Source organism: Cetorhinus maximus, chromosome 16 (genome assembly GCF_964194155.1).
Source record: "Cetorhinus maximus chromosome 16, sCetMax3.hap1.1, whole genome shotgun sequence".
NCBI classification, from domain to species: domain Eukaryota; kingdom Metazoa; phylum Chordata; class Chondrichthyes; order Lamniformes; family Cetorhinidae; genus Cetorhinus; species Cetorhinus maximus.
In genome coordinates, this window is record NC_135894.1 from 86,170,339 (window position 1) to 86,186,340 (window position 16,002).

The window sequence follows — 16,002 nt, forward strand, 5'->3', positions numbered from 1 at the left end:
AACTAAACATCCCCAGGTAAGTGCTAATTTAAAATACCCCTGTCAAAACACAATTATTTACCACTGACAGGTCCAGTCATCTCTGCTCAGTAAATATGTCCAGAAGTGTCCTATTACACAATAACTCGCAACCACAAGGTCTGAGACTCGTAAATGGGGACTGATAAATATCCTGAAGAGCTGACAGAGAACCTGTGGAAGAGAAATTCCTGTATTACTGAGAGGCCCACCTTGGGGCAGAAACAGAGATTTAAAGCAGAGTCACATTCGCAATAATTATGTTTCTGAAGAGTTTGAAAGACAACTCAACCATGACACATTAAGAATTAAAAGGGAAATATCCTAGGGCCATAGCTTTGGCTAATTCAACCAAGACTACTATTTTTTATAAAAGGATGTTTTTCTCCACTCCTTCTTTGGAGGCTTTTACTCATGCTGGGATACAATTGTTTGGCATCCAGCGCTCACATACTTCACCAGAGAAATCACTCAAGAGTGAGCCTATGTATTGATTCTGCCTGGATAGGATGTCTAAATATACATGCTTTCCAACAGGAGCCATTGGGTAAAGTGGAAACCCTGATTAATGTTTCCCTCCCTAGTCCAGTGGGGCCTTTACTGTTGTCATTAACTAACTCTGCACGGACCATAAATTAAACCAGAGACTGTCTCATCCAGACAGTCTGCCTCTACAAACTGAACAGCACTACAATTTTCAAAGTGATTGCCTACCAGAACTACTTCTTTGTGCCTTGGTTGTGCCTCCACCCATCTACTCTGATACATGCAATAGGCTCACTCTCAGAAATGGGCAAGATCTGTTGGAGGGTGGCCCTGTCACAAATTCTCCTTTAAAAAATTCTATAAGGAAATTTCTTGGTTTCCACTTTGTACTTTCTCCCGCAACTCCCTGCTAACAATTACATACTTGATATTGGTCATCCATTTTGTAGAGAATCCCAGGCAATAGGCCTACCCATCTTTATAGCAACCGATTTTAATGCTAATGCACTTCACCATTGTGCTGCCACAGAATTTGCTTTTCATCATGACTGTATGAAGGTTTTAATCAAATGCAGAAAAATCTCAAAATACGCAGGAGATCGGACAGCATCTGTGGAGAACTAGAAGTCAGACAACTGATGTTTCAAGTTTAAATGCTCTAGGGGGCCAGATTTTCATCTTTGAGACGAGTATCTGGGTAGCTCAAGTCGGAAAATTTCCCAACTCGGCTGACCTGCTTTTGTGAAAGGTGTCTCGTCAGTCCCAGTTTTTTGCTCTAGTTGATAGGTGGGTGCATGACAGAGTCAGGCCCGTCACCCCTGGAAGCAGATCGGAGGTAGCCACTGGGGCGGCTGAGTGCTGAGGCAGGCTATTTAAAGCCTGTCTCGGTTCTCTGGGAAGTCATCCCAGTTTTTTGCTTATATTTTAGGCCCTCTGGCCCTCACCTCTCACAGCCACTCATCCCTCCACCCACTCCTTATGCCCCCTCCATGCCAACACATACTCCCACCCACTTCCAATGGCCCTTCATACCCTCTATGATAACTCATCCAGTAGACGCTCTGTACAGAACCAATGAACCCTATAATCAACCAGACCTTTAATGTATCAATAACAGAAGCTATAAGTACTTGACACCTCTTTACCTTGTACAAATAAACATTGAGCCATGAACAAAAGAAATCACAAAGGAAATAGCTTATGATAACTTCAAAAATCTGACAATCTTCTCTGCACCCGTGTCAACAGGCTCACTCACAAAATCCATTTATGGGAGTCTGGGCCCTCATGATGTTTGGCTGTGTTGGCTTGGAGGTTATGAGGGGCCATTGGGTGTGTGGGGGCGCATGAGTTGGCATGGAGGGGGCAAGGGGACGGGTGTGGGCTAGACATGGGGGTATGGGTAAGTAAGACCTTTTCAACATAGCTTTCAAAAGGTTCCCAAATCCAGACTGTGGTGATAATCCTTGAGATCCTTGATCCATGGGTCACAGAGAAGCTGGCCCAACTTTGTGAAAATTACAGAGGGGCTATCTGCCTACCCCCCGCAACAGAGCTGCCCCCAGGTAGGGAATGCTGGGTATGGGCTCTCTGCCCGTATCCCGCACCAGCAAAAATTTGGAGTGCCGGGAATGGGGGCAGGAATCCGAAAATTGGGTCATGTCTGCCATTTTTAAATCCCCCGCCTCCATTCCGACACAGTCGGAGGCACGAAAATCCAGCCCCTTGCCTCAGACCTGCTGAGTAATTCCAGCTTTTTCTGTTTTTATTTTCAGATTTCCAGCATCTACTATACTTTGCTTTTTATCTATATAAATTTTTTCCCCTTAAACTGAGGGTAGCAGATGTAAGTCTAGACATGATATTACAATGGATTTGTATCTACAAATAAACACTGCAATCCTATTATACAAGATTAAGCAGTTACTGGATAGGTAGGCCCTTATTGGTGTTATCTTATACCTCTGAATTAGGAATTTAGAATTTAAACTGCTCTTGTAATGATGAAATACAGACCTTTTCTTTAAAAAAAGAAATGGGTAATTTTTATGCTCATCAAAGCAAGGGATGTTTGCACATGGAAACAAGATACTTTCCCATTTCAGGCATCCAGTGTCAGCATCAAGCACTTTCAGGTCAGGCTCTGGTACAGCAGCCAGCTATAGAGTAAATATATCTTTACTCTGTCCTAACAAAGCATCTAGCTCCCGCCCAGACCTAGTCTCAGAAACACATTCCCTACTGCACCAGTATGATATTTCCACTAGCCTGTACTCTTTTCTGAGTGCCAATACCAGGAATTAAGTTTCGATTTAAAAACACAAAATGCCAAAAATACTCCATGCTGATGAAAGGCCACCAGCCTGAAGTGTTAACTTTCTTTCTCTCTCCACAGCTGCTTTCTGACCTGCTGAGTGTTTCCAGCATTTTCTGCTTTTATTTCAGGTTTCCAACATCTGCATTGCCTTTGCATCAGGGGCTGAAATTTGACCCCTGTCAGAGGGGTTGTGCAGGGGCGGGTGGGAGTGAGTGCGAACCCAATATGCTGCCCACGATCGGGTGCGTGCGGCCATTTTACATGGGCGGTCCAATTAAGGCCCACCCAGCGTTACGCTCGCCCGGAAGCACTGAGCGTACCCTGTGCAGGTGGGAAGGGTTCCCTGAGTTAGGAGGGTGCTCTTTCACGCATGTGCGCGAAACAATGTAGAAATCCCCCTGAAGCACCTAATAAAGTATTTGAAAACTTTTAAAACATGTCCCTTCGTATGACAGTGTCAATGATTTTTTTAAATAATTTTAATTGCATTTTTAAACACTTCATGAAACCTCATCCCCCCCGTGGATGAGGTTCCATGAAAAATGTGAAGGCCGCCTGGGCACTTCGCCTGCCCACCAACCTTAAGGTTGGATGGGCAGCTCATTTAATTGGTTAAGTTAGTTTCTAACAGGCCTTAAAAGGCCTTTGACAGTTCGGCGGGTGCGCACCTGCCGCACTGAGAATCTAAATGACACGCGGTGACATCAGGACGCACGCCTGACATCGCCGCACGTCATTTTACACGTCGGCAAGTGGGCCCCAGCCCCACTCGCTGACCAGAGAATTCAGCCCCAGGTTTTGATTGTTCAAGTGAATTTCACATAGGATAAACATAACAGGCGAAAGAGAGGGAATTTTCATCCCATCAGTCAGAGCTGTGTTTACACTCAAGTCCCAAAGTTGAAATGGAATGTGTATTAATCGAATGCACCATTGAATCCTCCAGTATAGATACAATTCTACTTTGTAAAACTTTTATGAAAGGTTAATCCTGGCACATAGCATCAATAGCTTGTATTTATATGGCACTGTTAAAGTAATAAAACATCACAATGTGCTTTATAGAAGGGTTATAACACAAAATTTGACATAATTTAATAGCAATACTAGCCTTGCAGCTATATCAGCAGTCCATCATTGATACTTAAGATTGATGTATTATTCAAAGTTTATCTAATTTTCTATTTGAACCCCACACCACCACCACCCACCCCCGCCAATCCCCCAAACCCTTCTCACCAGAGAGGACAATGCAGATGAAGTCAGAGAGATGCAAGAAGTGAGTGACAGAGGAAATGCAGTAATTACGGAGAGATGAGAGAGAAGTAGAAAGAGATTTCAACAAAGAATGGAAACTAGTTTCTAGTCAATTCACAGGAATACATTGGAAAGGTCATTCCACAATCCCCAGATGGGATTGGCCCTTGCATATTTAGAAATTCTAGCCTGAATTTTAGTTCCAGGGTCCCATCCCAATGCCAAGCTGAATCCAGATCCGACTGTGGTAGGTCCCTCCAGGAGATTTTCAAGGAGTCAGCCTCCGGAGCCCAGTCCAATTAAGGACGACAGGTGGGCTCTGCAGCTGGGAGAGCCAATGGGAGCACCCAAGGCTCTGAGAGAGGTTGAGGCACCCTCTGAAGACTTGTAAAAGGTACAAAATATACTGTGGTCACAGCTGGCAGGTCATTATTGCGCATGGGGAACCTGTGGCTGTGGCTGTGACCCTTGCAGGCCAGCGAATCAATGCTGGACTGCTTTGTCAATAAGCCTCTGTTGGCCCTCTCCCAGCTCTCTGGTATTCCCCTCCACCTCTCCCCACACCCCCCCATGACCCTCTGGTATTCTTGCCCCCAACCTCTAGTTCCCAAACCACCCCGCCTTCCCACCGATCACCCCCCAAACTCCTAGCTCCTCCATAACCCCTCTGTTACCCCTAACCCCCTGTTACACCCCTAATGCCCTGTTATACCCCTAACTCCTGTCTACACCCCTAACACTACAAATGTACCCCAAAACCCCTGTTACAACAATAAGCCCCTGTTACAACCCTAAACTACTGCTATACCTCTAACCCCCTGTTACAGCCCTTACCACCCGTTACAGCCCTAACTCCCATCTACACTCCTAACCCTGTTACACCCCTAACCTCCATTTACACCCCTAACCCCCTGTTACAACCCTAACCCCCGTTACATCCCTAGCATCCTGTTACATTCCTAACCCCCTTCTACACCCCAACCCCCGTTACACCCCTAACTCCCTTTTACACCCTAACACCACAAATATACCACCAACATCCCTGTTACACCCATAAGCCCCTGTTACAACCCTAAACACTCATTACAACCTGAACTCCCATTACACCCCTAACCCCCTTCTACACCCCTAACCCCGTTCTACACCCCTAACTCCCATTACAACCTTGGCCCCTATTATAACCCTAGCCCCCTGTAACACCCCTAAACCCCTCATTACATCCCTAGCCCCTTGTTACACCTCTAACCCCCTGTTACACCCTTGGCCCCTGTTATAACCCTAACCCCCTGTTACAGCCCTAACCTCCTGTTACACCCCTAAACCCCTGTTACACCCTTAACTACCTTCTACACCACAAATATATCCCTACTACCCCCATAAGCCCCTGGTTCACCCCTAACCCTCTGCTACACCCCTAACCACTGTTACATCCCTAACCCCTGTTACAACCCTAACCCCCCATTACAACCCTAACCCCCGTTATGCCCCTAACCCCGTGTTACAACTCTAATCCCCGTTACAACCCTAACCTCCGTTACAACCCTAACCCCTGTCGGCAACCCTAACCCCCATTACACCCCTAACCCCAGTACAACCCTAACCCCATTACACCCCTAACCCCTAACCCCCATTACACCCCTAACTCCATTACACCCCTAACCCCTAACCCCCATTACACCCCTAACCCCATTACAACCCTAACCCCGTTACACCCCTAACCCCCTTCTACACCCCTAACCCCAATTACAACCCTAACCCATGTTACATCCCTAACCCCCTGTTACACCCCTAAGCCCCTGTTACAACACTAACCCCCCCCCCCGCAATTACACCACTAACCCCTTGTACTCCCCCAACCCACTGCAACTTCCATTACTCCCAACCCCCGGCTACACCTAACACCCTGTTACCCGCTAACCCCCTGCTACCCCCAACCCCCACTATCTCTAACCCCTGTTACCCCCTAACTCCCTGTTACCCCATTACTCCCAACCCCCGCCACCCCTAGCCTCCCGTTACAACCCTAATCCCCTGTTACATCACTAACCCCGTTCTACACCCCTAACCCCCGTTATACCCTCGCCCCGCTACCTGATACCCCCCTGCCATCCCCTCTAACCAGCCTGCTGCTTCCTAGCCTCCTGGCAGCGCCTCACCCGCCACCCTAAGCTCCCCGTCTGCGGCCGGGATGCCTCCACCCTCCACCTCTCTGGAATGGGGCCGGGGGGTGGGAACATGCGGTCGGGCTGGATGGCGGTGGGAAATGACTGACATTCCCGCCTCCACTCCTGCTCCAGCTCAGGGTGAAAAATTCAAGACTGAGCGTGCGAGCGGTGATTTCACATCTGTCAATCTATTGGACCGTAAAGTCTGTATTTCCAAATTGCACTCCCTGAAAGCATCACTTCCCACTTGGAAATATCCCTTGTAAACACAGAGGATTCCAGTGGAGATGGTGGGCGTTCGTGGCAAACCATTCCACAGTCACTCCTCACTGTCATGATCCAAGGACTCGAACTGTGTTCCTCCCCACAGATGCTGTCAGACCTGCTGGGTTTTTTCCAGCTATTTTTGTTTTTGTCACTGCTCACTGTGTTGTCCACATAAAGCATTGTGTGGACCACAGGGCGTGTGCGACAACTGGTTAATCCCGTGTACAACCCACTGCAGGTCTGGGTTACCTTGGCTTTTTTTTTTTAAAACCCTATTTGTAACTCATTGTATAACTTTTAATTGTTAACTGAAAATGCTGCGGGCTCCACTATCTTCGCGTGTTAGTCAGAGCCGAATCTGCCAGGGACCTCGGAATCCGTGAGGTTTTGACAAGCTGTGTGTGTGTATTGATAACCCTTGTCCAGCTTCAAGTGAATATCACATCGCGTCTTATTCCTGTGGAGTGAGACTCTCTCATTCCGGTTGAAAATGCCGTCGACTTCTCATCAGCGCCGTTGAGTTTGAACGTTGTCTTCCTTTTTCTCATCAGGAATTTGACTGCTACCATGTTGCCGGTTGTAGTCCAAATTTGTAGAACTATGTCTTATGAAAACTCAGTTCGGAATGAAAACATTAGAATCCTGCTCATATTTTGTTATCAAAGGTCGTCCTTAATAATTATTTGACGAGGCAGGGCCGGTGTATTCAGTGTAGATTAAGGTCGTTGATCCGAACGGGGGCCGATCTGTTTAATGGGGCTGGTTTTATGGAGGGAGCAGGAAGTGGTGCATCTGTTGAAATCTTCAAACGCACGATAAATACTGGGAGGGGTGGGGGGGTCCCAAAGCAAACTGTTAATGGTTTTAAGGAGAAACTGGCAAGGTGCCTCGCTGTACCTGTACTGAATATATCAGGGAGCAAGCCTGATTTTGAAACATGAATTGGTTGCAAGAATGTGCTTCCGATGAGGTTTGTGGAACTGGCTTGAGGGTATGGGAAAAGCATCTGCAGCGAAGCGCCCGCCCCGGTAAGCGGTTGCCATCAATGTTATGAAGGGTTCTTCAGAGGTGCTGCAGTGAGCCAAACGGAAGCACACGCCCTTAGCCCACCCCCTCCCCTCTCCTCACCCTCGGGCGGGTTTATTTGTCCTGTTGGAGGAGCCTCAGATAAGAAGACCTGCAGGGTGGGTGAGGAGATGTCATTTGTCTCCTGGGCTCTGTAGCTGGCTGGCTGAAGCGGCGATACAATGGCACTTTACTGTGTCCGGACCAAAGTGACACTGGCCTGCCAGTGCTGCAGGGGACGCCAAGCAGAGGCAAGGAATCCAGATCAGCCTCAGAAGTAAGCTTTAACTCTTGTATTAATGTATAAAGCGGACGTTTTGTTAATTATACAGAAAATTCCCATTTTAAGTTAGACCCCAACTCATTGAATTAAAGCGAAACGTTTGAATGCCAGTGTGATCATGTTAAGTAACAGGAACGATTACTAATTTTAAAAAATCTGTTCTAGAGTTCAGTTCCTGAAAACTAAAACGAATTAAAGATCAACTTAAGAAACTTTTAGCAGTCTTTAACTTCTGATTGATTATATGTGGGTTAAGTATTACGAGAATAAATTCTCTGGTATTCTGGGTTTACAGGATTGCCCTCGTGTCCGAAATTGTTCGATGTTACCATATAAAAATTGCATGAAAATGAGTGTTGTTCCTTTCCCGGATTTATGTTTGATCAGCCTTGCCCTGCTAACATTACCTGCTGGTTTCCTTTGCTTCTTTGTGGTACAGTCCCTCCGCATTGTGGAGGCCCTGGATGATGACAGCCAGAGACACCGAAAAGCAGAGACAGAGCTCGGTAAGAAAGAGATTCTCGTGTGTCCGCACCTGTTCACTGTGAGTTCTACCTCAATTCGCAGTGAAAATGCACTGAGGCGCTTTAGACTGAGCTGCAGTCATCTATTACTGGGATTTCACCTAAACGGAGATTTTACATGAGATTAAAAAATCTCACACAGAGATAATAACTGGAACAAATACAAAAAAGAACAATCAAAAACAGGGGATGCTGGAAAAACACAGCACGTCTTTCAATATCGTTTCATCATAACAGCAAAATCTGCCTTTTCACTCTCACGTACCCATTAACCCGCCGTTTATATCCAGCATTTTCTGTTATTTCTGCTGTCGGTATCGAACACTTGTTTTATATTTTGATTGCTTTTATATAGACATCCATCATTTTCTGTTTGCCTATCAGCCACTTATATATAAAACAGTTTTTGTTTGCGTTTCCATTACGTATAAGTAGCACTTTCTGTTTGCACTCCGGCTGGGTATTTTCAGCCTTTTCTGTTAGTATCTCCACTGCCTGCATCCAGTGTTCTCTACATCTCCAGCGTCCTTATCAATCATTCATTGTTTGTATTTCTAAATATACCCAGCATTTTCTGTTTGGAGATCCTGTCTCTCCAACTTGATTGAATGTTTTGAAGTTGGTGGCTGATGGAAGCCCAGTAGATATTGTGTTGCTAGATCTTCAAACAACCTCTGATAAAGTGTTACACACAAGGGTACTGGATAAGGTTGCATCTTGTGATATTCGACCACAGGTTTTAGGTTAAATAAAGAATTAGTTGCATTCGCAAATGCAAAGGGCAGTTATTAATAATGATGGTTCTCTGTGTGGTGGGCAATCAGTAATGGAGGCCAACAGGGATTAGCATTTCTTTTGGAACATTGCCCTTTACCACTTTTACTAATGGTCTGGTTAAATGTACTGGGGAATGATTCACAGGCTTGGGATGATGCAAATTCACTGGGAGGAGTTGGGACCTAGTATCTCGGGAAGTGATCTGTGTAGCTGTCTTTCCATGTAGACAGATGTAGTATGATCCGCTTGACAAGGACAATTGCAAGTAAATTTACACTGTGCAAAAATTACCTACCGAAATTTGCTGAGCAACATTAGAACCCGGAATTGTACTTCATGAATTATTGAAGATCTATGACCACTGTAGCAAGGTTGTTGCAAAAGCAAATAGGATGTTAGGATGTGTTGCCAAGACAAGATACTGGAAGTACAAACCTTTCCAGGTATGAGCCCTTGGTCCAGCTGCATTTGGAGCATTGTGGCTAGTTTGACCCTCACACATAGCGGATGATACCGGAGATTTAGAACAAAGGTCAGAGGCAATGTATTTGATTGATATCTAGTTTAAAGGACTCCAGTTCTAAGAACATAAGAAAATAAGAAATAGGAGCAGAAGTAGACCATACGACCTCTGGAGCCTGCCCCGCCATTCAATACAATATGGCTGGTCTGCCTCAACACCGCTTTCCCGCCCACGCCCCATATGCCTTGATTCCTTGAGAGAACAAAAATCTATGGATTTTAGCCTTAAATAATCCAACAGTGGAGCACCCCCAACCCTCTGGAGTAGAAAATTCCAAAGATCCACTACCTTCTGAATGAAGACATTTCTCCTCATCTCATCCTTAATGATCGACCATGTATTCTGAGATTGTGCCCCAGTGCTCTAGGTTCCTCAGCCAGGGGACTGAGGTCTTTACTTTGAAAAACATAATATCAACTTGTGAGGATATGATCGAGATCTTAGTACAGCTAAGGGATTCAATCCTGTCAGGCGAACAGTTAGGAAGGCAGAGAAATTAAGAAACCAGGAAGTACTTCTTTTCACAGAGAATCGCTGGCCTCTCTAATGGCTTGTCAGCCTGTGCAGTGTGTGTGGATTGACTACAATCACTCAGAATAGGGCTGGACAAGTTCCTGCGAGAGAAAGACTTTTAGAAGGAAAATTGAAGGAAAAAGAGTTTTAGAAGGAAATTTGGTTGACTAAGGTTAGAGAAATCAACCATATGACCTCCCGGAACTTGCTTGATCGCCTTCGCAGGTTAGAGAGGAATTTTGCAGCATTTTTTTCCTAAATTATCCAAGGATCTTTTTTCTTGCCTTTTTCTGCCTCTCCCAGGAGAATGCATGGTTCCACGCTTTTTTTTTGGTGGGGGGGGGGGGTGGAAATAGGGTATATGCAGTAAGGTTTACTGTGTGTAGGTTGCACCATGTCCAAACGGGACCGATTTAGGAGCCAGCTGTTTTATTTCTGTCCCTTCTCATATATTCATATTTCCGCTGTGCATATCCAGCATTTTGTTCTTCTATATTCTAACTTGTCAGTCAAAAGAAATGCACTTGATTCAAACAACTTCACCCTGGGCCCATAGATTCTAAAGAATGACAGAGATCTATTGTTGTAATTTAGATCCATGCATTAATACAATAAGAATAGTTATAACAAGTATTCTAGAAAGCGAGAATCCCCGCCCCCTCACATTCACAGTCAATAAAGGGGACAAATCCCCCCACTCCCACCACCACCCCTTGTTTGAAGAAGAAACCTTTTCCTTTAATATTTACAATTTCATTGTTTAAACTTCAGTGACTTTTTCAGATACAGATTGAATTAAAAGTTTGCATTGACACTTATAATGGAAAAAGGTTGTCTAAAATGTGGCAATAACGGTTGTGGTCAGGAATGGCGTGCAGACGTAAGATGTTTTAATAAGATACATATATATATATAGTACTTGTTTTATTTCAAAGACCAACTTCTAATGCACCAGTAACCGACTAAAAACTTGCATAAGTCTTCAAAAAAGAGGATGAACAAACACAGAACAGCAGTAAAGATTAACAAGAGGTGCCCATGGTATGAGATGAGGTAGATTGTGAGAACTATTTTGAAGGTAAAAGCAGATCGATCAGAAGAAAACATTTAGGAAAAAGGTTCCAGAACATGGAGTACTGACTGCACGTGGTACGGTAATGGTGAAATGGAGGGACGCACAATAAGCTGCAGTTAGGTGGGACAAGACTGTAGAGGGATTTGGGAAAGAGAGCAAGGATTTCGCCTTGATTTCAGGCACAGATGGGGAGAAAGAAAACCACGGCCAAATTGAAATAGTTCTTGCCAGCTGGGGTTAGCTACAATGGAGCTGGGAAACCAATTGCTTCAGACCACGACGCATTTTACTTGCATGTCCATTGGGCACGCATTTCAGGCACCAAGGGATTTACCCACGGGCTAAAGTGTGTCTGCAGAGGACCTGGTTTTTCTTCGTGTTTTGAATAGGTGTTTATGATAATGTGCGATCGGATGGATGTTGGTGCCTAACGGTGTGTTCCAATGCTCATAATGAACGATTCTTTTTTTAAAAAAGAAATAATATTCTTTTTTACTCCATACAGTTTGGTTCTGGGAGCTCCCCCGAGACCAGGAAACCCTTGGGATTTCAACACCCAGTCAGGTGGGTAACAATCACAGACCATTCCTGCCCCTACTGTCAAGCTCCGCCTACAATCTGCATTACAAATATTCCTTTGCAAACAATTCGTAGTCACCAAGGTCTGAATCTGAATTTATCTGTCCAATGTAAAACAATCAAGCATGTTAAACTTGGGACTAGTAAATGAATTCAATGTTTCTATAAACCACTATTATTGAGACAGCTATCAGCAAAAAAAAAATCCCGATTGCTTTAAGTCCTATTAATATCCCTATTTGACGTTCCAGGCTGTATCTACCCAGGTCCAAAGCTGAACATTACCTGCATCACATGGGAGAAAAGGTTCTAGCGAGCTTCCCTGTTCAGGCAACAATTCATTTCTATAATGACGATTCAGATACCGAGGAGGAGGAGGAGGAGGAGGAGGAGCTCATGTCCTGTCGCTTAGAATCAGAAGATGCCCCGGAAACAAGAGGAATGTTTTGGAAACAGTGAGGGGAGTCACAGGAGGAGATGGATCAGCTTCAAAGCGGAAAAGCTTGCCTTCCCAAAGTGATACCACAACAAAACTAAAGGCTAACTCAGCTCACTACCCACTACTCTCAATTGTAGCTGTAACTTAGACCGGTGCAATTAAATATTTGTATTTATCACTGCAAGGAAATGACAATTTTGCACTGTTGTGGATGTATATATGAATATATTTTGTACAATTTATTTTATTACTGTAAAAAAAAAATTTAAATAAACCTTTCGCATGGGGATCCAATGAAACACAGAGGATCCTACTAAGCACAGTGACTTTCTAAGTAAAGCCTATTATTTAATACTATTGAGATAACTAGTTGGTATTATATAACGTTATGCGTGTATGCCAGTGCCTGTAGGTGGTGCAATGGCTCAAATACCGTCCTTTTACAGTCAGACTGAGTTTGAATCCTATTTGGAGTGCAGAATAAAGTCTCGGATCTCTGGGCATTTACACTAAAATTGTACAATTGATGCAAAGTGCTTTCACCTCACACAGATGTTGATGTTATGGTGTAAGTGCACCCTGAATTCGGAGAGAACCTGACACCAGATCAAAAAGGAGTTTCTCTGGAGGATTCTCCTCTTCCTACTTCTGCACTGCCGACACAATGGAATGTCACAAAGGAAGAGAAAAATATCGTTTACAAACAGTTGAAAATATTAATATAAGGCAGCTTTCATTATATATAATGCTATTGTTGGGGAAATGGAACCATTTTCCTCCCCACCCAGTGCGTACCACAAGTTACTAAGTCTGGTGTAGTGGTGCCTTACATCGGAGAGTTCGAGGTGCTGTGACAACATGCACTTTTTACATGCATCTTGTAGTCTGAAGCTATGAATAGTGATGGTAGAGGTGTTTTTTCTCTCCAAATTTTGGCTGACCAGGAATCTCTCCTGCTCTTATCACCGCCCATTGGTCGGTGTTGGAAGGATTTGCCGGTTAATACCCGACCTGTTTGGCTACATTATGAATGCACCTTCCTTGGTCATCAAGTCCTAGAGTGAGATTAGAACCTGGAGCTTCTGGCTCAGGGGCTACACACTGCACCGCAAGACCACATAGGTCAGGTAGAACAGGGGTCAAATGCGAAGCAGTCTTCTCTCATCATTCAATAGCACACTTTACAGACCCAAGTACACCTACCTGAATGGTATTTCTATTATTTACAGGATCTGCCCTTGTGACCTCGGAGCAAAAAAATGTATTTATATTACATGGAGTTTGATTTATGGAAGTGATATTGCAACTTCAAAGATTTTTCAATAACTCATTTTAAAGCCAGACAAAATTTCACTGATTTGTCTGGGCAGAATTTAAATCTAGGCTCCAGAGGTGAAAGAAAATAGTGTTCTAACTAGCTGTGGCACCATCATCTAAGGCTTGTGCCATAAATAGTTTAAATATTTTTAATAAACAAAGTAGATATTGACTTAATAGATAATTAATTTTGAAGCACAAAGACTGCTACAGTTACCAAATAACTAAGTTACCAGTTAATCCTTTGTGCCTCCTCTCCTGAAGATGAAAGATCCCCAGTTGCTATTAGCTTGCAACTACCTCATCCATTTGGCCTCTTTTCCATGCATGGATCTATATGGTGACAAATGGCAAGGCACTTGACTATGCTGAGCATCGCAATGGTGCCTATCCAACCCACAACTGTAGCCAACCACAATGCCACGATGCCACTCCCCTACCACCGCCAACACACGCACAAATTTTCCAGAAAGAGTCACTTGTTATGAATAAGGATACAGAATCATTATTTATACCTACTAGAACCTGCTAGTTTCAGTTGTATTTTAATTGACCTGTATTTTCTGAAGAGCTTTGAGCAACAAGCAGTGTGGTTCATGGTTATTGATGCATACACAAATCACAGAGAGTTAACATGCAGGTATAGTGAGAAATTAAGAAAGCAAATACTGTAGCCTTTATTGTGAAGTGATTTAATATAAGAATAATGAAGATTTATTGCAATTGCATTGGGCCTTGTCAAAATCACATCTGGAGTACTGCATACAGTTTTGATCTCCTTACCCAAGAAAGGATTCACTTGCATTAGAGGGAGGGCAACAAGCGTTCATTAAACTGATTCCTAGAATGAGGTGATTGTCCTATGAGGAGACATTGGGTAGACTAGGCCTAGGTTCCCTAGTGTTCAGAAGAATGAGAAGTGATCTCACTGAAATATATAAAATCCTTAATGAGCTTGACAGGGTGGATGCTGGGAGGATGTTTCCCTTGATTTCCCTTGAAGGAGGCCATTTGGCCCACTGAGCCTGCACTGACCTGCTAGAATAATTGAGAACTAGGGGTCACAATTTTCGGACAAGGGGTTGGCCATTTAGGATTTTTTCATTCAAAGGGGTTGTACACCTTTGGAAATCTTGATTGCGGAGAGCTGTTGTTGAGTATGTGAAAGTCAGAGATTGATGGATTTTTGTATACTAAGGAAATCAAGGGATTTCGATATAGCAGAAGGTGTAATTGAGGTAGTAACTCAGCTTATTGAATAGTAGAGCTGGCTAGATGGGCCAAATCATCTATTCCTCTTCCTATTCCTTTTGTTCTTGCTGCTTGTAATGGATAGTAGAATTCAGATCTAAAAACACAAAGCTTGAAACTTTCTCAGATGTTGAAAGATTTTTAATTGGATTTTTTTGCGGAGTGAAGGAGTGAAGTAAAACTTTCTATGAAATAATGTACTTTGTAATTAAAAAGTAAATGAAAAAACTTCAAGCTATGCACCCCTTGGAAGTATTGTGAACTTTGAGGATGATAGTAATATATTTCAAGAGGACATAGATAGGTTAGTGGAATGGGTGCATAGGTGGATGAAGGAATTTAATGCAGAGAAATGTGAAGTAATTCATTTTATAGGGATAACGAGGAGATGCAATATAAACTAGAAGGAACAGGAGTAGAGGAGCCTGGGGTATATGTGCACAAAACATTGAAGGTGGCAGGGCAAATGGTTAAAAAGGCATTTGGGATCCCAGAATTTATAAATCAGAGTGTTCAAAATCATGAGGAGTCTAGACAGAATAGATAGGGAGAAACTCTTTCCTTCGGTTGGGGGCGGTGGTGGGGGGGCAGGTGTTGAGAACCAAAGGTTATTAATTTAAGGTGATTGACAAAAAAGCAAAGGCGTCATGAGAAAACTTTTTTCCACAATAAGTTAGAATCTGAAATGCACTGTCTGAAAATGTAGTGGAGGAAAATTCAATTGTAGCTTTCAAAAGAGATTTGGATAATTATATGAAGCTAAAATTTTGCAGGGTTATGGGAAAAAGGTGGGGAAGTGGGACTAGCCAAATTACTCTAGCAGGTCAGTGCAGGCTCAGTGGGCCAAATGGCCTCCTTCTGCCCTGTAACCCATTCTGTGGTTCTAGGATTTCCTGCCTAGAATATAAGAATTATTCTTTGAACAGAGGTAAGCGAAAAAAAGAAGAGAAATTAGCTTGAATTCCTTCAAGTTGAGCCATGCGTGTGTTTCATTGTTGTTGCTCAGTTGAATGTTATTGGTCACTAACCATAGCATTCGTTGACACCTATAGTTAATTCTTTGAAGTTCTGCGGACAATCATAAATATTCTTATACAGATTATAAGAAAATAATTTTCTCCCTGCTTCCATAAATTAAAAGAAATG

General features: G+C 43.6%; 1 protein-coding gene across 1 annotated transcript; it reads left to right on the forward strand.

Annotated features, from left to right (window-relative positions):
- Nucleotides 1–7,643: 7,643 nt before the first annotated feature.
- ripply3 (ripply transcriptional repressor 3) lies at nucleotides 7,644–12,607 on the forward strand. Its single transcript, XM_078560557.1, has 4 exons — nucleotides 7,644–7,852; nucleotides 8,298–8,364; nucleotides 11,776–11,834; nucleotides 12,101–12,607. Exons 1-4 carry the CDS (start codon nucleotides 7,758–7,760, stop codon nucleotides 12,306–12,308), a joined length of 429 nt encoding a protein of 142 aa, XP_078416683.1. The 5' UTR covers nucleotides 7,644–7,757; the 3' UTR covers nucleotides 12,309–12,607.
- Nucleotides 12,608–16,002: the final 3,395 nt, after the last annotated feature.

Excerpts from the sequence above, each read along its gene's own strand:
- ripply3 (XM_078560557.1), top strand. The coding sequence starts at position 7,758 with ATGGCACTTTACTGTGTCCGGACCAAAGTGACACTGGCCTGCCAGTGC. Across the intron at positions 7,853-8,297 it reads AATCCAGATCAGCCTCAGAA|TCCCTCCGCATTGTGGAGGC; the intron begins GTAAGCTTTAAC and ends TTTGTGGTACAG. Across the intron at positions 11,835-12,100 it reads GGATTTCAACACCCAGTCAG|GCTGTATCTACCCAGGTCCA; the intron begins GTGGGTAACAAT and ends TTGACGTTCCAG.